Below are 21,595 nucleotides of genomic sequence, written 5' to 3' on the forward strand. Positions count from 1 at the left end.
GGTCACTTGATCGCAAGGCAGAAGCAAAGCAACTTGGCCGCGTAGGAGAGAACCCACCCATAAATTAGAAAATTAGAACTGAAGCACTCGCCGTCTAGACTTTCACACACTAGATAAACAACTCGACGGCTTTGTGGATTGCATTACTTTAGCCATTCTCATTGAATGTCAAACTATTCAATCCCACCCTGGGGGGCTACAAGTACAAAGTCTTAGAAGCTCAAGATGATTTGCGCTTGTTGTCGTTTTGTCCTTGGGACACAGCAAGACTATGGGCTGATTACTGGCAATCGAGGCTGGAAAGACCCCGAAGAGCCACATCATCGCGACTGCAAGAGTTTGACCGCCTCCGTGGACGCCGGGTGTTACATTTGCAACCGACTTTGGGCTGCTCTTGACATGGATGCGCGACAAGACATCAGGCAACTGAGCGCTGAGTCGACGAAACGAGAATCTACAGAAGAAACCGAGCCACCCCTCACGTCCGGGTTCTTAACCAATGGAGCACAGTTTGCTTATCCCTCCGCCTATATACTACACGTCGCTCTCGACTACAGTAAGGCATCTCCAGTGAAGAAAAGCCCGCCGAAAGGGTTCGCTCGAGCTGAGATCCTTCTTCTTCCGCAAGAATGTATGTTTACCTGATAACGAAGCCGGGTAAATGTTTCGAGAACATGACCGCTAATAGAACTCACAAAGTCTACGCATCCCAGCATAAAGTCGGATCCCACTCCCGTAGTACTAGATCCGACTATACTTTCCTCGTCGCGCAGAGATGGATTTCGGAATGCTTAGCTGAACACTCAAACTGCGGTGCCAAACCGCACTTAACCACGACAGCGCAGTGGTATCCTACTCGCCTCCTTGATACCGGACCGCTGGAGGAGGAAAGCTCTGGTTGTCGACTCACCCTCCCGAACATCACGCCTGTCAAAGGTCCCTATGCGACACTGAGTCATTGTTGGGGTGTTGCTAAATCCTTCAGTCTGACGACAGACAACTACACTCAACTGCTTCAAGACATACCGCTCGACACGTTGCCCCAGTTATATCAGGATGCTATTGAGGCTACTCGGCGTCTTAATCTCCGATATCTATGGATAGACTCGCTCTGCATCATTCAACAAGGCGACAAGTTTGTCGATTGGAGAAAGGAGTCAGCGGATATGAATAAGATATACTCGGGGTCCTTTGTTAATATATCAGCGGCCGATGCGCCAGACGCAAATCACCCCCTTTTCCATGGTCGCAATCCGGATGCATTTTGTTCACATACCATAGACCTTCCCGTCGACTCCAAGGATACACGATTTCTGGTCCAGGATTACGGCTTTTGGAGAACAGAAGTCTCCAATGCAGTCATAAATACGAGAGCCTGGGTTCTTCAGGAAAGACTGCTATCGCCGAGAGTGCTGTACTTTGGCCAACGTCAAATCCTGTGGGAGTGCCAGCAGAAGGAGGATGCCGAGATCTATCCTGAAGGCTTGCTAATCGACCTATCCAGATTTCCCAGTAGAATCAAGGGTTTTGGCAACAGCCTGGTCGGTTGGAGGCCTCGGGATCATGGCCAAGTCTCGAAGTATCATTACTGGTGCAACATCGTGAAAGCCTACACCAGAGCTAAACTTACCTTTCCTGGCGACAAGCTGGTGGCTCTTTCAGCTGTTGCGAAGACGGTCAGGGAATTGCTTGAAGATCGTTACGTTGCAGGGATGTGGCGCCGCTATCTAGAGCGGGAACTGCTGTGGACTGTTGTTCCTAACGAGGCACAAGCTAGGCCGTCAGCCTATCGGGCCCCAAGTTGGTCTTGGGCGGCGGTAGATGGACAGATCACTCCAGCTATTATGGACCCCGAAGCGGTAGAGGTGTTGATCGAGGTGCAGGATCTACATCTTGACTATGTTACGAGCGATACAACGGGCCTGATCAGCGCGGGGTGGCTACGGCTCTGGGGAGTCCTCAAGAAGGTCGAGCTCCTGCCCGATGCCACACTCGGCATTCATGGCAACATTCATCGTTCCTTGATGATGGTCGTCAACGACGTTCCAGTCAGTGTTCGTGCAGACTCGGCTATGATGGAGTATCAGCCCCATGTCTACTTTGATGACAGCCAGGAGTGGGCCAGCATTCAGAATCATCGGCCGAAACTGTTTTGTGTGCCAGCTGGAAGAAGAACAGGCAATGATGGGAGTATCTACGTCTTGTTATTGCAGCTTCAAGATAGGAAAGAGGGCATCTTTCGGCGCATTGGGATTGCCCGCGGTTGGGGCAAGGAGTTGAGGGAGAGCTTGCTGGTGCGTAATGCAAAAGAGAGAACTTTGCCATGCGTCAAATACGAAGAAGGCCGACACCTAGTTCAGATTGTTTAGTTGGGCTAAGGTAGTCTGCTGAGGCAACTAGACAGTGCACTGGGAACAAGACGAGATGAGCAAGCACTTTCGCAGTCAAGTACAACATGAAGGCTTCACAGGCATCTACAAATAGAGAATTGAGGAAATAGGCATTTCACCACCTCGAGCGAGAAAGCAGGAGATATTTGCGCTTTTCGGTCCAACTTCCATTTAGAGAATGTTGGTGGATGTCGTCCAAGGCGGCTCTAGTTGTCTGAAGTCTAGAGTTTCGGTAACTAAGACCTACTTGTTGTTGCCTTCGAGCCGATTGACACAAGATGTGTCGGAAGTTTACCTGCTACGGTACAGTCATACTGCTTCAGTACTTACACAGTGGAGTCTGCTTTTTTACAAAAATCCACAGACCAGGAAAGAAGACTTCACGACGAAGGTAACACCAGGAGGGAGCATGGATGTAACTTACTCAAGTCGGTTGATAGAAATAAGGCACTTATTTAGAGTTGATCTTAGCTGGGGCAGACGCTGCACATCAGCGGGTATTCGAGGTTTTAGCGCACGAAACAAAAAGACAGCCCGTCGGCACGTCTCGGTCCAACAACTGTCGCCATCCCACCCCAGTGAGCACGACATCAACAAAATTCCTTTGGCTTTCCTCTTCCTCATCACCGCTTCACTTGGCACTGCAACGGCGCCGCACGGCAGGGCAAACGACCAGCCCCCCGTGCCCCCCTTGATTCACTTCACTGATGTCTTAGTTGGGGTCCCCGGGCCTCTCAGCCAACTCCAGAGGACCGCCAAGCAACTTCCATATGGGCCGTGTGCAAAGGCCCCAAGCGACCTTCCGTAACTGGAAGGCCTTTGAACTGAAGTCACTAAACCTCTGGTTGCCTTCGCCGCTGCCCAGACAGCCCAGCCTGCTGACGCCCTCTTGGCGGCGATGCTCATCTCACTTGACCTGACCACTCCAGGGCAAATACTCATTCTCAAGGCGTAGAACAGCACTGATAACTGGTTGAAGCTATCCTCGCGAGCTTGCCGGCATTTATGACGATTCAGCCTCAAGAGGCAACTCGCGCAGCTCGAGAGGCTATAATCGCGCCCGTCACCTCGTATGAGTGTCAGCCACGGCGGTACATACCCCCGACATCACACCCATGCTTGTTTTCTTCTGGAAGCACGCAAAGTTTTTAAGATTTGGCTTGGTGGAGTGGAGTAGCGGATGTTGGCTCACGAGGTTATTTTGTGGTTTCCGCAACGCCTAGTTCGTCAAAGCTACCGTGACCCTCCAAGGCTCATCACTATTCGAATCTCAATAGGTCGCTCTCACCCACCTCAAGTGCTCTTTTCCTCGCTCTTTCACTCCTTGGTATCCCGCCGTGCCGCCCTCGTGGTACCACGCAGCGAGGCGGTTCGCAGGTCGAACCTTGCGTGACGTTACAGTGCCATGACGTGCGGGGATCTCTCAGCAGCAAGGCCTGGGATGATCACTTTCACCGTTTGTCTTGGGTTGCGACGCAGCAACGCTATCTTCAAGGCAGGGGGACACATATAAAGCTGCCGTGGGCCTCTCGAAGAACCACCCGCTTGCCGATCTGCCTGTGTTAGCTTCGAGCTCTACACACTCTCTCGTTGGAACTCTCCCGGCAGTGCTTTCTAGCACGTGAACGCCGTGTACATCTTAGGAACTCCGGCTCGGCCGATTCTTGCTTCTCGCGCCGACAGCAAGCTATGAGTTCACCACTCAAATACGATCACCATGTTGGGGAGGACAGACACGTGGTGCGGGACGATGCCTCGACGGAAGAAGTAGGAGTGGTGAAACAGCAGGAAGTTTACGCCTTCGATGAGTCGCGCAAGATTGGTGTCACCGGCGCTGTCTTCCTAATCCTCAACAAGATGATCGGTACCGGTAGTAAGTACAAACGGCCCATCACGATGTATACCAGACTCACACCCCATTTCCCAGTCTTCTCAACTCCCTCCGGTATTTTCCAATCGACCGGCTCCGTCGGCGTCGCCCTCATGCTATGGGTCATCGGCGGTGTTCTGACCTTTTGCGGTATGAGCGTATTCCTCGAATTCGGCCTCGCCATCCCCCGATCCGGCGGCGAGAAGAACTACCTCGAGCGTGCTTACAAGCACCCCAAATACCTCGCGACATGCGTTCTCGCCTCGCAGATGATTCTCCTCGGCTTCTCGTCCGGAAACTCCCTCGCCTTCGGCCGATACATCCTTTTCGCATCGGGATCCGAATCACCGGATGGTTGGACCGCCCGCGGCATCGGTATCGCCGGCGCCACGTTCGCTGTTGGCATCCACGCCATTACACCCAAATGGGGTATCCGGTTATTCAATGTCCTCGGAGTATTCAAGGTCATCGTACTGCTCTTCATTGTCTTTTCCGGGTTTGCTGCACTAGCCGGTCGACGTCGCGTGCCGAACCCCCACAACTTTGACAACGCTTTCCGCATCGAAGAGGGAGAGGGCTACGGCAACGGTGGTGTATATGGATACGCGACTGCTCTTCTTCGCATCATCTACAGTTACAAGGGCTGGGAGAACGCCAACTATGTTGTGGGCGAGCTGAAGAACCCGCGCAAGACTCTGGCTATCGCTGCACCCCTGGCTATCGGCGGTGTGACTATTCTCTACGTCCTTGCCAATGGTGAGCTTAATGACTTCAACAGTCATAACCTGGGTCTTGCTCACTGGTCAACTAACCAACAATTCTAGTTGCGTACTTTGCCGCCATCCCCAAAACCGAGCTCGCCACCTCAGAAGTCATCGTCGCAGGTGTCTTCTTCCGCAACGTCTTTGGCAACAGTGCCGGTGCCAGAGCTCTTCCGGCGTTTGTCGCCATCAGCAACTTGGGAAATGTGCTTGCTGTCAGCTTCGCCCATGCTCGTCTCAACCAAGAGTTGGCAAAGGAAGGCCTCCTGCCATTCAGCACATTCTGGGCATCCAACAAGCCGTTCAATGCCCCGGCCGCAGCCGTACGTGCCTCGAATCAAGAACTCATCTTCTCAAGCTAATGTTCTCGTAGCTTTTCCTCCACTGGACTGTTACGGTGATTGTTCTCGTTGCGCCTCCCGCGGGACCTGCTTATAACTTCATCACAGACCTTTACACGTACGCCTTCTCACCCATATCGAAGAACTACAGTTTGCTAACACACGAGCAGATATCCCGGCGCATGGATCAACGCATTTGTTGGAATGTATGTTGACTTGAAAGATCTACTTCACTTTTCTGGACACCAGCTGACATTACAACTAGTGGCCTTCTTTACCTCCAATGGAACAAGAGGGAGAACTGGACATCACCTTGGCACACCTACTTCCCTATCACCGTCCTCTACGTCTTGGCCAATGTGTTTCTCTGCATCGTTCCCTTCATCCCACCCACAGGATCTTGGACCGCAGAAGGCTACCCGTACTACGTCTTCCCCATTGTTGGCGTCGGTGTGCTCCTTCTTGGTGGTGTGTACTGGGGATTCTGGACCAAGATCTTCCCCGCCATCGGTGGCTATAAGATCGTGGCTGAAAGGACGTACGACCAGGAAGGTCACGAGGTTATCCGATACCGCAAGGTCAGCACGAAGCATGGTCACTCGGGGCCGATCGATTAAGTCCTTGACCATTTAGGTTATGCCGAGTGCCATGACTGCACATAGCAGTGGCTGTCCACAAGATTAGAACTATTTAACTTACCAGCATATACCCAAATTTACAAATGAACCTCTCATTCGTCAACTAGAAATTCGGTCGATTGTGTTACCATCGGTCATATACCCTATGAGACATAGACATAAGAGGTCATATTACAAAGACCAAGGGGACTCTATTTAGCCTATGAAAGCTATGCAAGTTGGTAATGAAGGTTTGCAGATTTGGTGGCGCAAAATGTACCCTTGGTGATATGATTAAACAAAATTTTCGCGGCATTTGGATCATGTTGATTCAATTGATCTTAAAACGGGAACACTATTCATACAACTTCTAACCCAACGCCTTGCCGCTCAAATATTCATAACACAGATCTGCCTGGCCCTTACTCGAGACGCTTGTCCTCCAGTCCCTCGGTATCGCCAGGCTCACGATACTCGCCAGTGGGCTTAGCACCACGGGTGCGACCTTCCACGATGTTGCTCTTGTCGATAGCTTCCTTGTCGTCACGCTCTGGACATACGTCACATCAGGACTGTTCGAAGTTCATTATAATAGGTACTCACCTAGCTGAGCATCTGAGTCGGCAGTCTCAGCATCAATGGGGTCCTCGACCTTGGCATCGTCGCCGAGAACGCCAATGGGTTCACGGTCACCCTGTCGGGACACGTACTCGTTGTCCTGAACATCTCCGGTGGGGGCTTCGGAAGACATTGTGATGTTGGTGAAGTATGAAATTATCTGAGTTAATGTACTTTGATGTGGTGTGCAAGAAGCCTGGTGATTTTGTGTATTGTTCTTGTTAATGGGCTAGATGGTACGACTGCGACCAGCGGCATTCACCCAGTTCATATACGAACTCATCTTCACTGTCAACGCTCATCATTGCACTCTAAGCCGGAAATACCATAGTCACAAAAGTCGATATCATTGTCGAGTTCACAGGTTGTGTATAAGTCTATGACGCTGTCATTTACGCGTAGAAACGCGCATCAAAGGGGCCCTGACCTCTCTGGCGCATAACCACCGTGCAGAAATCAATTAAATCGACCTGCACGCGACATGGAGCAAAGTGTCCGATGGCCCCCTTGAGCTAAAGACGCCACGTTTGATTGCAGCAAGCATCTCAAAGCGATGGTCCAGCCGCCCGGCGCGCGTTGATAGATTTAGTCTCCCAGAGCCCATGGCAACCAATGCCAGCTATCTCAGTAAAGTGCCTTAGCATGGAGATTTGACTAAAGAAGACTACGTTACTATCCACAGTCCCCGTAGTCCCCTCCCCTTCAGCCTCATTCCCGGCTCTCCAACCCCAGCGATCGTCCCTGATCGATCGCGTGGAACCCGATTGGACAATGGACGAGAGTCATGATGCCTTCTGGGTTCGGTAGAATGCCCAGCCCCTGGCTATATTTTCGGTGAGAGCGGGGACTAGATTCGCAGGGCTGATACCACACTATCAATGCCCCAAATCTTGAACCCTTCAAGTCAGGTTCAGCAACGAGAACTTTCTACATCAAAGAGACTACGACTATAAGCCACTTATTAGAAGGAAATTGTGCTACGTGCAGACTCTTTCAAGTAAACAAGAGTTGGCTATTGGCATAACCAGAAGCTCTACGCATAGGTGATGATCAAGGCCAAATCTGCTCACCGTGACTCTCAAAGGCCTAGAACCAACCGTAGACCTCACCGAGATAAACTCCCCTGCGCACGATCGGTCTGACATCATGTCGTGTTTCGCTCACCCTAAGTGGGCAACAGAAACGGGTGCGCGGGCCGCATCATATTGACGTCTCCCGTCGCCCCAACACGCCTCAGCTCCGCACCGAAACAGCAATGATCCTCGTCTGTCTCAAACTCTTACATCACCCCCCTTCACCAAAAAGCAACCGAGAAACTCTGGAGCAAGCCTTGAAGCAAGATTCAGCCTGCCGAGTCGGGTAGCAAGTGCCAGCAGAGCGAGTGCCCAGTGATACAAGGTTCCCCCGGTGGTGTGAATTCCAGCGCTCAAGAGCAATCAAATTTGCTATCTCATAATCAGATAACTCCCCACTGGCAATGCTGCATTTACTTCCGTGCTTTGATTTCTTCCTTATTCACACAAAACATTTGGATGATCCACGACAATAATACCAAGAAATCTGACGTTCCACAACCGTCCTGTTCTTCCCCACCCTGGCTCTTCCAGCGCTTCTATCGATCTGATCGTGCATTTCCAGCTCCCGGGCGCAACAAAGTCAACTCGTCACTATACGGACTAGAGAGGGACCAAAGCGAACGGCCTCATCGGTAGCCTGCGTCTCCGCAACGCCCCCGTGTGACTAGCCTTTCCGTTTCCGGCACTTGTCAAAGGAAATCCAGGCACATCCCACGTGGTGATCGTGATCTCAATCAGATTTCGCCCATCATGCCACGCCAGGAACGTCACCACAAAGAGCGCGTCGTCTACGACGATGATCCATACTATGACGACTATGAGCGACCAAAGGCCTCGCGCCGTGTCTCTCGCAGCGCCCATGAGCACGAAGCCAGCGGTGGTCACCGGCGCAGCACTCGCCGCCACGAATCTTACAGCCCCGCCGGTCCCGTCCGCGCCCGTTCCGAAAGCTATGGTCGGCCCCCTGCCCGAAGGCACGACACATACCCTGAGTACTCTGACAGCGGGGACGACAGGCCTCGTCGACGAAGCCATGGACAGAGCAGCAGCAGCCGTCGGAAGGATAGCAAGACGTCTCGGTCCTCAAGGGTACCAGAGCGTAATGACTCTGACAAGGCCGCGATCATACAAGCTGCTGCTACTGCAGCCGTCGTAGCGGGCGCAAGTGAGGCATGGAGGATGAGGAAGGAAAAGACATCCTGGTCTCAGAAGGGAACGAGGATGGCGACGGCTGCGGCGGGTGCTGCTGCCATCGCGGCTTTCAACAATAATACCAACGGGCAGCATGGCTCGAAAGACGGCGGTGGGAGCAAGAAGGATACTATCCAGGCTACGTTGGGAGGCTTGCTGGTGAACCGACTGGCAAACGGGGTTGGGAAGAAATGAAGAAACAAATATACCAGGCGGACATAGGCACCAGTGGAAAGCGCGATAACACCGAAAAGCCCCCTCGTTGCCGACATATGAAGGGCTACGAGATTTATGATTATTTAGAGACGTCTTACGACAGGTAATGGATACCAGGAGTTCTGGATTTGTTTTCGTTCTTTCTGACCTACCATGTTGTGCGATAAATCTGCATGTTTGGCTGGAAGAGATGCATCTCGCTGCCGTGACGATGTTTGTCGGCTTATCGTGCACTGGGTTCCACTTGACCACGTCGACCTTCAGATTTGCTCAAGTGTGTGTCCACGATCAAAATTTTCGTCTTAATTTGGGACATCCATGTGAAGTGAACTATGTCCAAGGATTTGATCTCCACGCCTCGTCAATTCGCCAGGATGACGCTGCTCAGCAAGTCGAACTCAGGATCGCCGGGTACGGAGCCGCTGAGAGTCTATCAGGCAAACGCTGCACTCGATTGGCCGCACAGGGATAATGAGGGTAGTAGACATGCCCTCCAGATCACCTTGACAAGGATGTACATCAGTTTCGGTAAACAAGATCGGTATACAGAAACCAGTCTTGTTCCAGGAAGCCAGAATGGTCCAGACGCCATATCCGTTGCCCATGGAAATTATCACGGGAATGTAGTCTTGGCCAGATGACCCACATCAGCACGAACCATAACTCGAACTATATTCGAAAGGTTGTATTGGCTTGATCTGGGGGTCGATCACCTTGTCTTTCCTGGTCCCTGAGGCGACGATATTGCATGTTGGCCTCTTTAATAGGTAACACTGGTTCAACTGTTGAACAGGAAACTGAAAAGCACGAAGTCACACATATCACATATTACACCTCTTGGGAAATAAAAGGGAATGTGAGATCTACTAAGCCAGTGACTGAGAAATGAGAGGCCAGTGATCGATCAGGTGCAAAAAGAAGTCTTAGTTACTTAGATTCTTAAGTATGACTACATGAAGGCTTCTCTTCCAAGTTCTGAGGTGTTTCACCAATGCCTTTAAGGACATGGAGTCCTAGTCCAGCCCGTAGGGTACGCTGTCATAGACACCTCACCCGCACTTGATTCACCCTCGCCATTCCATCCGATATCGACTGATCCCCTCTTGGTGAGAACATAATTAGCCGCCTGGCAGCGGAGCCATCCGTTGATAGCGGGGTGATTGCACTCGGCGTGGTCCATTAGAGCGTTCTTGAGGTTCATGACCTGATCCAGGATTTGCGAGTGCTCTCGGTGAAGTTCTCGATTGCGCGCCTCGGCGGTATCTTTGGCTGATTCGAGGTCGGCGCTCTGTTGCTTCTGCTTCTGCCAATTGCGGGCCGACGCTCGTCTATGGCGTTCCCGGCCTACTAAAGGTGACTGCGTTTCTGAGACGTTGCTATGGCGTCTCTGCAAAGCTGGCTTTCTGGGTGTTTGGTGAGCACTGACGGCGTTATCCTTGCTAGACTTCCTCTTTCTGTGCGGAGGTGCTTGCTCTTGGTTTACTTCTGGTCCGTCATCACTCGAAGTGATGCTATGGCGACAAAGAGTCTCTTCACTCATAGAAGATGTTGATCCAAAGGAAGATTCGACGTTCGTCGGAGACGGTGTGGCAGATAGAATAGAATAGCTTATGGGGAAGTTTGACTGCACCACAGAGGCATCGGGGTAGTTCCAGGTAGTCGAAGCTATGGCAGGCTGTGTAGAGAAGTATGGCGTTGTAGGTTGGAGGTGGGTTGAAGCCCACCAGTCGACTGGTCCGAACTCTAGGGTGGGTTGAGTACTGTTGGGGTATCCGCAAAGTGCGTTTGTATTTAAAGTCGTCGCATTGCTGCCGATGCCCTTAGATCGTGGAGTAGTAGAGCTGGAAGCTGGTTCATCGCAGTAAGACATATTCCTTGGCGATACCGGCATATCAAACATATTTGCGGGATATCGTCGTACCGTTGATTCGTATGGTTGTGATTCATGCCACAAAGTAGCCTGGCAAGCTACGGATGCCTGGTCGTGTGTGTCTTCTACTGTCTCGAAAAGTGAAGTGGCAAAGTGGCTGAGCTCGGTATCCAGTGGGATATTCGGTAGAATCTGATGTGAAAACGTGAAAGGGTTGTATTTTGCACCGAGGTATTGTTCGATTTCCAAAACATCCGAGGGTATTGAGACGTCGCGGAAGTCAGCAGAGACCTCCAGCACAGCGCCAGGTCGATTTTCAACGGCTCTTGGCTCTTGAAGTCGGACTTCAAGCTTAGGATTCGGCTCACACCGTCGAGTCCCGTGTTCGCAATGTTCTCCGCAGGAGATGCATCTTGAGCAAGTGCTTCCACCATCACACTGTATTCTAGTCAGGCTACGTCTGATACGACGAGAAGGAAAGCAAAGCTTGCCTCTATATAAACCTTAGCCTTCTCGTGTCGGTCAACCTCGCAAGCTCCTCCTTCAGAGGTTCTAGATTTACTGTAGCGTCTGCTCTTTGGTATTTGGTTCGGTTGAATGGTGCTGGCCATAGCCTAATTGGACAGGTTAGAGACGTTTGCTTTGGTCAACTTCTGAGCGAAGGATAACTTGCAACAGCAGATAGGTCTTTCCTTTCGCCAGGATTCGGCGTGTAATTGTGATTTGTAAACCCGTTGTCAAGGAGTCCGTACTGTGTGCAATGTTTCTTGGCGCAAGATTCTGATAGCTAGCGTTGTGCTACCAAATCTTATATAGTCCGAAAGTCATCACGATCGTGTTAGTCGAGCGAGACTGTGTCCCGTGGCGCGCCTGTATCAACTCTGAGTGGTTTTGAGATCCAATGCAGGCATTGAGAGCTACTTAACTTGGAGTCGACTCCTTGCCGGCTTAGGGGTCTGCTCAGGCAGCCGCTGCTTGATATGTATTGTTCTTTTGGACTCAGAAGCTTTCTCGGCAGATAACCTTTCGGGAGACCCTTGGCCCCAACTCGGATGCTGCAGCAGGTGGGCATCCATGAGGACATGCAGTGAGACCCTGCTCTTGCTGCTGTACAGTGACTTATAAGCCGCCTACTGTACTTATAGAGCTACTCTCACCCAGGGTCTCCATCAGTATTGACTATTAGGTGTCGCAAGAGAGAGATACAACCAGACCTTGTAGCCTTCCAGATAAGCCGGGCTGGACCTCCCTGAAAGAACAGTTCGCGGGGGCAGATCAGCTTCAGCGTATCACGGGTACGCATTCCGGTACTCAACCACCGGCGCAAACTACCCTTGCGCTAGTATTGCCACTTTTTCAGGTTGCATGGGGGAGCAGCTCGGTGTGCCACCGGTACCTTGGATGGCTTGAGGGATGGCATGGTGCTTGGTCAACGAAGAAGAAATGGCGACTTTGAGCGAGAATAAAGCCTAATCAGAAGGTCGACAGAGCGATCTTGGTCGCATACCGCATTTCCAATGCGATCGCTATCACTTTGAGAGAAATTCGAACCTCGGAAAGGTCTAGGCCTTGCCCAAGAATCGTTGGCAGAGATCTCGAGGCTAGCAAGTTAGTCTCATTGACGCGAGCGTGCAAGGGACTTCGTTGCTGTCTATGTGGTACTGGGAGGTACTCTAACACTATCAGTGACAACGCTGCTCTGGGTCATCGTCTCACATCGAGAAGAAAGTCTAGCCACATTCTAGGCCTTTCATGGGTATATCCCCGAGGACGATCTGCAAGAGCATTGAGTCCGGAACAGCCTCCGGCGCTGGTCATTGGTCAACTCTTGCCGGGGTAACGGCAGTGACATGCCTGGACGTTGAATAGAAATGATGATCTCCTTGACTGAGAGGGATAGATAAGCAAATCTCCCCCCCCCCCCCCCCCCACCAAATCTGCAAGTCTTTCCTCTCGGTCAAGCAGTCGGGTCGCACGAAATGTTGGGGATATATTGTACAGTTACCTTCAGCAGGTAAGATGAGGGGTCAACGCACCACTCGTCTCGTTGCAATGAACGCTTTGTCAGGCTTGTCAGCATTGGTCCCCCAACCGGTCAACGCCTCAATATCAGGAGCAATGATGTTCACTACTTTACCAATCCCCGAGTTATTCCAACCAAGAAGTCAATGAAGCACATACACGGGCAGCAGTTCAGCAATGAATCAACTTAGCCGAGCCTTGTCTCTATGTGTATATGTGACCAGTTGCAGGGTGCGGCGATGATCGTTGCACCAAAAACATCGATGGTTAGTACTCAGCGTGTAAGCTAGCATTATTTTATATTCTTCCTACTCGGAATCTTAGGTCCTTCCTCCCTGGTAAAGGCAGACGAAAGTTTTCTGGCCACCCTGAAGATCCCTCTCGATCCGCGCCAACGGCATCAAGCTCCTCCTACTGTCTCAGCCACACCTCTTGCCGGTGGTCGTTAGTGTATGCATGCAATCTTTACCGCTCCTTATAAAAGCGCTGTAACATACCTGAGTGGTCTTCGTGAACAACGTGGCCAGCGGTCGGTGGCTGGCTGGAACTTCATCAGCTCTTCCCCTTGTCTCACTGTCTCACAGGGCTTAATGTGGCTGGAACATGGACTGATATAAGCTTCGGTAGGTACATTCACTAATGGAGCGTCGGCAGTTGAAGTTAGCATGCTGGTGTATGGCATGCAGATTCTGATATTAGTCACTAAACTGGCGATGTCTTCCGTTTCCTCAAACGAGGGCTCGGTATGAGACACGATCTATCCCGTTTCAGCAGGCTGGAATCAAGATAAAGGGAGGTTGCAGCCCTTTTCTGCTCAGATATCAGAGCGTCCGAAGCTGAGGCCATAGCCTGGGTGCCATCATGCTAGAGAGAACAGTTTCTTTTTGAGAAAGGATACACAGGTTCTGAGGTTGCGGCACGTGGTGAAGCGGATGGCTCTTGCGTCAGCCTATTTGCACATAGGATCGTGCTTGCTTCGCGCAGAGCATCCTTGGCCCCAAGACGCATCGACACTAGTATATGTTAAGATGATGGGAGCTAACCCTGGACCTATAGGAGCACATTGTAGGATACCCTCCCTCAGACGGAGTGGTCAGTTGCTACTGTGCTACATTGACATCCCTCTCCGCACCATCCTGGTGTCACTCGACATCAGCCTTCAAGGCTAGGGGTGTCAACTCCGATGATGATCCCTCATTTCATCGTCTTCCAGTATGTCTATGTTACTCAGACAGCCATAAAGCCTAGTTTCATGTCGATCGCAGTTTCTATTGCTCAGTCACTCCGGATCCCCATGCATCCCCATGTACAAGGAATGCGAACCGCCCGGCCGGCGTCGGGTCCAGGCCGGTCCAAAAGATTCACTTGCTGCCGCCATTTCAAGTCCGGAGTTCTTATAACCACAGGTTAAGAAGGGGAATATTGCCCCAAAAACTTTGGGCGGTTCAAATGGTGGCGACCCATAATGGCTCGCAACGAAAATTTCCGAGTCGCACATGTACATACGCAGCGCAAGATCTGGTTCATCTCCTTGAAGTAAAACAATAGTTGAACTGATCAAAATCTAGGTCTTCGTCTAGCAGGCTTGACAACGACCTCCAGCCCACTTTCAGTCAAGACTCCACGGTAACGTATAGCTGCACTACCCAGAACTCGAGAGAGTGTGCTTTCGAAAGACCTTTCTTCTTTTACTTCAGGCAGTCTCTCATGAGTTGTCTAACCAGATTGCTTGAAGTGTCCAACATCTCGAGTTGTTCTTTAGGAATAATTCACTTACATCAGAAGCGGCTATTTGAGCGAGGTCAAGGCGAGACAATTACATAACAATTGGACAAAGGCACGAAGTATCTTTTCTACCACAATATGTACATTGAATTATTTACTCATTTAGAAAGTTTCCATAAGTTCATCAACTCGCTCAAAACTTCAAATCATTTCCCCGGTCACCCCAAGCCTTTTAGTCACGCTTTACCTGCCAAACAGGTGGAAACATCTAGACAGGCACAGCGGTAAGACCGCAGGCAGCAGCCGCAGCAGTGACGGAGTTTCCGTAGTACTGCCAGACGTTCTGAGCGTTGGCACACTGCAGGCAAGCATCGTAGCGGGCGATCCACTGGTAGTTGGTGCAGTAGCCCTCCTCGCGGGAAAGGGTGATGGATGTACCTGGATATCGACATTATCAGCATTCTGAAGATCACCTTACAAACAGTTTGTAGCGCTATCTTACCGCAGTTCTCGTGGCAGAGGTAGGCGGGCGTGCCGGGTTCAGGGACATCCTGACGGGTGACGAGAGGCATCGACTCGGGGAACTCCCAGCCGCCCTGGTTGCGGTTGATGAGAGGGCTGGCGGAGGCCAGGGAGGCGACGAAGGCCACGGTGCAGGCGACGGAGAAGCGCATCTTGATATTTGAGAGGTGGGTTCGAGGTTTTGAAGAGTTTGGTGAGACTTGAAGTTGATGTGAGACGACTGGGTATCAAGAGGGGTTCATACTCGATCCAGGATATCTACGAGTCTTTATATCCAACTTCACAGCTTGGCAATGCTACCTTTCTTCTCAGTCTGTCCAAAGCTCCTCTCCAGTCTCCAGTTCTCCTCCATCTCCCCTCCCGTCCCTCGGAATGCCCAGACTCTTCATCCGAAAGCAGATGCCAACGGCATCCCACGCTGTAACGGCGCACCGATATCGCCGGCGCTATTGGAAGGATCAGATCTTGGCGAGCGATTTCCAAACAGTCAGTTAACCTTCCGTCCCAATGATGCCCGGAAAGAAGCGGGTTCCTCCGAGCGTATTCAGCGGGGCAGCCGACAGCCGACCGAACCTTTTGAAAGCGGAGTCCTCCTAGCCCCCTGCATCATGCTGCCGTGCTTCATGCCATCTAATCTAATCAGATCATCTGATAATGATCAGCATCCCTGTTGGGAGCCGGGACGAGACTGCTCAATGGGGCTCTTCATATCCGAGAACCCACCACACGAATGCGACCCACAAAGTTTGATATACGAGGTTGTTACTCCGTATGTAAATGGTGAGTTTGGGTCTTGGCTTTCGGAACTGCCCCAGCTAAGGTCAGCTCATATGTCAAACGGGTTTTCAAGGTTCTCATGACACAAGGTTATGGTTAAGCTTGGTTTTCCCTGCAGGGCAGATCGAAGAGGGTGATAATATGCAGCATGAAGTTGGGCCTCACAATGGAAATGTGTCAGAAAATGAAGGTTCAATAGCAGGCTGATTACCAGATTACGTCTATGAGATATCGAGGGGATGGATCTAGTGTGGGCGCCCGAAGACACAACTATTAACTATCTAGGCCCTCTCGCCAGTGAAAGCGTTGAAATTGACCGTCCTCAAGCGCGGGTTCTTCTCAAACTCGAGCGTCCGTTGGTCATACAACACCAAGGTTCCATTGGACAGTTGAACATCCAGCAAGTAAACCACACTCAGTGTCCACTGGTCGCGGTTACCTTGGATGTTGCCCATCGTAAACCGAAGAACATCATCGCCTGTTAATGTCTCATTGTACATTGCCCTGAAGTTCTTGACATTACAAACCTCCGTAGCCGAGGCCGTGACGTCAGTGAAACTCTCAATGCGGTTTTCGGCGTCAAGGGTTTCTCCAATCACCACGCTAGAGTTGGCGCAGACGAATCCGTCGGAATCAGCCGAGTGAGACGTCGTCAGACGAACAAAGTCCCAAGGTCCCAAGGAGGCAGGAACTTCTACCTCGGCAGTGTACAACGATGTTCCGTCGTATGGAGCGGTAGAAAGCCGTTCATATACCACAGAACGGTCGACGGCGGTGTAGTATACGGGTGCTTCCCAGACCTTGCCGACGGTAGGGAACTGCACGACGTAGGTTCCCTGCTTCATGGAAGCGGCAAACTCGGGCGTGAAACGGCACATGAGGAAGAAATCGCCGACCATGTTCTTGTTCCAGGTTGTCCAATCTCCTAGCGCGATTGTGTACAGCCGAGTCACCGGGTCGAAGGATGTATCGCCGGCCTGGGCGCCGGACGCCGAGAGTTGGACTCCATCTGCGATGTCGGTGATCTCGGCTGGAACGGCGAATGTCAGAACGGAGTCAGCCGCAACAGGAGATGGCATCGAGATTTGGATGTGGAGTTCCATCCATGCTGCCGGATCAATAACGAAGGCGGTATCTTCTTTCAGCCTTTGGAGCTTGAGGGAGGTAAAGGCACCTTCGAGACCGGTGGGCGTGGCGGTGGCTGTGAGCGTCGTAGTTGTGCCTGGCACGGAAATAGGGGATGTCGTTGTCGGGGGAGCCGTTGTGGTTGTCACAGTGGTAGTAGCGGTAGTCACGGCAGCTGTTGACGATGGGAGACTGGAGGTCCATGTGGCGTTCTGGCCCGGTATAGGATCGCTACCGAGTTGGATAGAGAACGGATAAGAGAGGAACAGCTGCCAGTCCTCCGACTTAGAAGCATCGCCAAACATGCGCAGAGCACGGGTGAAGATGCGGTATCGTCCAGATGGAATAGCAGTGCCGTTTGCAAAAGAGCGGAAAGTAATGTAGCTACCCAGGTTGAAGCGTACAATCTCTCTCATGGGGAAGTCAAAGTAACCTCCATCAGTGAGGGGCTGGGATCTGACCGAGCCAAGCCACGCTTGCGAGCCTGAACTGTGCTGCGGCGGATACGCGAACTGCTCCGTCTTCCAGTCAGTGCCGACCAAGTCGACGGAGAACTCGTAAGTGCCGTAGCGGAAGGCGAAGTATGTCTCAGGCGAGTCACCATCAGCAGGGTGGTATGCTTTGCCTTGGTAGTCGATTGGGTACAGGATGCCATCAGTATCGTCATAACGATACGACTCTGGCCCGTGATGCAGTGCAGTCCAGTTGTAAGTTGAAGCCTCGATGCCGATGTAGGGCACGGCCAGCAAGTCATCATTGGAACCGGCGAGAAGAATCTTTCCACTCCACAGAGCACCGCTGTCGGGGGCGACATCGGGAGCGTAGAGGGTGACCTCAATGTCCTGAGTTGCACCAGAGGCAACTGTGATAGTCTTGCCATCGGCCAAGGATCCGGCAGCGGACACCAAAGGCGGGTAGTAGGTGTTGGGGTACAAGAGGCTGTTCCTGGATGATACAGTCGAAGCGGCGATGTGAGTGATGTTGTAAGTCACTTCCTCTGAACCGGTGTTCTGGATGCGGATAGTGTGAGTGCTGACTCGGTTGTCCGTATCATTCAGGGACAGACTTGGCTCGGAAAGCAGCACAGTGGTCAAGTCGAACAACTTCGCAGCATCAACAAGACCGGCGCCCTGTTGAGCAAGCGACGCAACCTGGCTGAGGACCTTGCCGTCGATGGATTCGAAAGCAGGCAGGGCCAGAGCGGTGGATGTCAGTCTGCGCACAAATTCGGCCCGGTCCTTCTTTGCATACGCAAACCACAGAGCAGCAACACCTGAGATGTAAGGTGTAGCGAACGATGTTCCGGAGGAAATGGCAAATTTGCCGTCAGGGAAGGCGCCGTAGACCACACCACCGGGCGCGGAGATGATGGGGGAGAAGTCGTTCTCGTAAGTCGGACCCCACGATGTGAAGGTTGAGAGCTGACCAGCGCTGGGGACTTCAGCGGCAAAGGCGGCCGGTTGAGCATCAGCTTCAATCTTCAAGTGAAGGGTGTAGTTCTTCGCAGTTTGCGCGGCTGCCCAGTCTCCGACTGAAGCTGTAGTTACAGCCATGAGCTTGAGGGTATCAGACCAAGCAACGACTTCATCCATGTAGTAAGCGCCCTGGTTGTAAGAGTCGTACAGGATCCCGTAACCGAATCCGGCGCCGGCAATGGAGGAGTAAGATCCAGCTGGCTCGCAGACACCACGTTTCGCGAGAACAGCGGTGGAGTCAGGGCCAGAGCCGGCGATGTTGCACGAGTCACCGCTGTCGAGAACGATGGGCACATCGATTGTGCTGTTGAACTTGCTGCCATCAGATGTGACGTACGAGATGTTAAGGGACTGGCCACCAGATGAGACGATCGTTGCAGGCCATCCCAAGGTCTGCGCTGCCTCGACCGAGCCAACGCAGACGACACCACGGCCGGCAGCGGGGGAACTTGCGAAATAAGGTCCCATCGCACCCGAGTTGCCAGCAGCAATGACAATGAGTCTGTCCTGGGCAATTTCACTGGCAACACGAGAAAGCACTGAGTTGACGTAGCCAGTGTTGCTGCCAATCGAAACGGAGATGATATCGCAGTCATCCGAGTCGGCAGCGAGCATACCCTTGAGAACCATGTCATTGGATGTCGCATCCTCACAGCCAAAGACCTTGTACATGTAGATCTCCGAGCCGGGTGCGACTCCGGTAAAGTCCTGGTTAGAAGCGGCGATGATGGACGAGACGAAGGTGCCGTGGCCAGCGCAGTCCGTGAGGGCGGTCGAGTTCTCTTCGAAGAGGTTCTTTCCGCCAGCGATCTTGCCAACCAGAGCTGGGTGCGACACATCTACACCGCTGTCCACTACGCAGACGCGCTGGCTGGTGCCGGTAATGTTGCGGTCGTGGAGCTCGCTGACGCGAGTAGCGATGTGAGGGTTCCATTTCTTCGTGCCGGTTGTGACTTCAAAAGAGACATCTAAGGTAATGGGCTGCACCGGCCAGGCGTTGGCGACGCCCGGGAGGCTCTTGATGTCATCGACGATACCAGAGGAATCATCGTTTGCAATCTCGATGGAGACGCCCTTGAAGCGACCAGAGATGGTCGAGAAGTCCTCCTTGACGGTGGCCTCGTAGCCAAGAGATGAGATCTGACCGACGATGGAGTCGCCGACGGAAGAGTCCTGGCGGGTGCTGGGACCCGTCGAGTTTTCGAGCTCGACGATGTAACGGCCCGATGCAGCGTCGGAGGCCGGGCTTGTGAGGCGGGTGCGGCCGCTGGCGAAGCCACCCTCGGCTGCCGTGGCCGGCGAGACGGCGGCGGCTGCGGCGAGGGCCGCTTGGAGGATTCCGGAAAGCCGAGCCATTGTAGCGAGCTCGACTAAGATCGGCAAGTTGACAATCGATCTCGGAGTCTAACGAGGGACAAGCAGATGGGGACTGTTGCTTAAACTCCCTTTCCACATCTAAGCTCCCAAGGGCCCATTCCCTTCTATTTATGCTGTTCAGCATCGTTCACGATCTCGCAATACGGGATGGGGCTTCAAAGCAGCAGCAGGGTCCCTCGATACGAGTTGGAACCGCACCCATCAGATTCAAGACGACAGTGATCATCCAAATTGCCTCTTAATTACAGTTTTATGGGCCAGTCAACCGATAACCGGAACGCAACGGGATGACTTCAGGGTCGTAAAGGCGGATGTAACTCCGAGGACTTGACAGGCACCGTGTTTTCGTTGGCTTCTGCCCGTATTCCCGGAAGCGGCAGGTCGTTGAAAAAGACTCACTCGTTTGGTGGCCGGGGTCGCGAACTTTATCAGCTCATCTAATCAATCTTTGTGGAGCTCGGCATGCAGGCACCATGCATTGCAGCCATTGCTAAGAGCTTTGTGAGATGGAAACTTTCGTGTTTCTGTATGTTGCGGTGGGATGGGTGGGAGGCCGTGGAGATTTTGCCTGGATTCGCTTAGCCCTGTGGTAAAATAAGCTCAACTCGGAGGGCCGATGTGACTTTAGTTGGCCATTATCGGCGATGCTCCGAGCTCCGAGAGTGGACTCTGACTGAGGAGTCTGAGGTGGATGTAGGGTCCAGACTCTAGGCCTCATTCAATTGCTTCTCTAAATGAGGGGTATCAATTCATTTGAGTCTGGATTTCGAGTTTCGGAGGAAGCAGAGTCGAGCCATGCGAGTCTCTATCGAATGGCGTAGTGAAGGTTTAGCTTCAACGTCGAGCATCCAGAGATAATTGAAGTCGGGCTTATTCCAGCCTCCAATGATCTTGCTTAGCAAACAACCAAACGATTTTGAGTTGTGATCTCTAATCATAAGACTGTAAGCTGGCATGGGTTCGGAGGGACTCGAGGGATGTCCAGGGACCAGTGGGCCCCATGTTTACACATGACCAAGTCATCTCACATATTAGTGTGGAGCGCTCAGATCAAGAAGCTAGTCAGGATGTCTCGCAGTGAAGTCAAGCTTGCATTGGATCCATGGAATCACAGAGAAATAAAGGTAAGGTAATCACCTGGCTCACATGAGAGTTGATGGACGAAGATGAGCATGAGTGAAACTGAGAACATGAGGATCTCGGAGACTAGCTAGTTCATACGAAATCATCTCATGCAGAACTCGTGTGTAAATCCACTATTCATCGTCTCTATAAGACTGTGCACTTGATCGTTCGAATATGATCATACTCGATGAGCAAGCCAATCCATGTGCTTGTTAGGTGGGGGATCGGATGAAGCAGAAGACCCGATGAGACCCAAGCCAAGCGCGTATTACTCGAGTAAACCCACGGCATCTTATACTTCTTGAATCCTCTATGAAAGCCATTCAAAATTCAGAAGGAATACGGTCTGCGTTTCTGAGATCGTTGCCTCTTCTCAACCCGTTTCCCGGCGCCTTGTAGGTTCGGGTTAAAAGTGAGACTTAGCAAGAAACTAAACCAGCATTGACAAGATGAGGCTATATGAGGCAGATGTAGATTCCAAGACTTTTTCAAATGAA

General features: G+C 52.0%; 7 protein-coding genes across 7 annotated transcripts; 3 read left to right on the plus strand and 4 right to left on the minus strand.

Moving 5' to 3' along the window:
- The first annotated feature begins 41 nt into the window (after nucleotides 1-41).
- On the plus strand, nucleotides 42-2,493 carry BDP55DRAFT_670645 (heterokaryon incompatibility protein-domain-containing protein). Its single transcript, XM_060575398.1, has 2 exons — nucleotides 42-631; nucleotides 700-2,493. The coding sequence occupies exons 1-2, from the start codon at nucleotides 226-228 to the stop codon at nucleotides 2,367-2,369; spliced, it is 2,076 nt and encodes a 691-aa protein (XP_060427246.1). The 5' UTR covers nucleotides 42-225; the 3' UTR covers nucleotides 2,370-2,493.
- A 1,438-nt stretch (nucleotides 2,494-3,931) lies between these two features.
- BDP55DRAFT_228193 (amino acid permease) lies at nucleotides 3,932-6,089 on the plus strand. The gene is made up of 6 exons (XM_060566128.1): nucleotides 3,932-4,263; nucleotides 4,318-5,016; nucleotides 5,085-5,344; nucleotides 5,395-5,480; nucleotides 5,533-5,568; nucleotides 5,628-6,089. Exons 1-6 carry the CDS (start codon nucleotides 4,080-4,082, stop codon nucleotides 5,977-5,979), a joined length of 1,617 nt encoding a protein of 538 aa, XP_060427247.1. The 5' UTR covers nucleotides 3,932-4,079; the 3' UTR covers nucleotides 5,980-6,089.
- A 200-nt stretch (nucleotides 6,090-6,289) lies between these two features.
- BDP55DRAFT_670649 (uncharacterized protein) lies at nucleotides 6,290-6,999 on the minus strand. Its single transcript, XM_060575399.1, has 2 exons — nucleotides 6,583-6,999; nucleotides 6,290-6,529 (listed from the first exon to the last, which is right to left on the minus strand). Exons 1-2 carry the CDS (start codon nucleotides 6,728-6,730, stop codon nucleotides 6,402-6,404), a joined length of 276 nt encoding a protein of 91 aa, XP_060427248.1. The 5' UTR covers nucleotides 6,731-6,999; the 3' UTR covers nucleotides 6,290-6,401.
- A 1,207-nt stretch (nucleotides 7,000-8,206) lies between these two features.
- On the plus strand, nucleotides 8,207-9,146 carry BDP55DRAFT_228232 (uncharacterized protein). Its single transcript, XM_060566129.1, has one exon. The coding sequence runs from the start codon at nucleotides 8,424-8,426 to the stop codon at nucleotides 9,057-9,059; it is 636 nt and encodes a 211-aa protein (XP_060427249.1). The 5' UTR covers nucleotides 8,207-8,423; the 3' UTR covers nucleotides 9,060-9,146.
- Nucleotides 9,147-10,212: 1,066 nt separating this feature from the next.
- BDP55DRAFT_505493 (uncharacterized protein) lies at nucleotides 10,213-10,500 on the minus strand (the record flags this gene model as incomplete). The annotated part of the gene is made up of 1 exon (XM_060567662.1): nucleotides 10,213-10,500. A coding segment is annotated over one exon (288 nt), but the record flags the coding sequence as incomplete, so codon positions are not given.
- Nucleotides 10,501-14,885: 4,385 nt separating this feature from the next.
- BDP55DRAFT_670654 (uncharacterized protein) lies at nucleotides 14,886-15,431 on the minus strand. Its single transcript, XM_060575400.1, has 2 exons — nucleotides 15,200-15,431; nucleotides 14,886-15,135 (listed from the first exon to the last, which is right to left on the minus strand). Exons 1-2 carry the CDS (start codon nucleotides 15,369-15,371, stop codon nucleotides 14,966-14,968), a joined length of 342 nt encoding a protein of 113 aa, XP_060427251.1. The 5' UTR covers nucleotides 15,372-15,431; the 3' UTR covers nucleotides 14,886-14,965.
- An 846-nt stretch (nucleotides 15,432-16,277) lies between these two features.
- On the minus strand, nucleotides 16,278-19,952 carry BDP55DRAFT_730700 (alkaline elastase YaB; the record flags this gene model as incomplete). Its single annotated transcript, XM_060579723.1, has 1 exon — nucleotides 16,278-19,952. One exon carries the CDS (start codon nucleotides 19,950-19,952, stop codon nucleotides 16,278-16,280), a length of 3,675 nt encoding a protein of 1,224 aa, XP_060427252.1.
- Between the last annotated feature and the right edge of the window lie 1,643 nt (nucleotides 19,953-21,595).

The sequence above is a fragment of the Colletotrichum godetiae genome, assembly GCF_030913485.1.
Source record: "Colletotrichum godetiae strain CBS 193.32 chromosome Unknown BDP55scaffold_32, whole genome shotgun sequence".
NCBI lineage: Eukaryota > Fungi > Ascomycota > Sordariomycetes > Glomerellales > Glomerellaceae > Colletotrichum > Colletotrichum godetiae.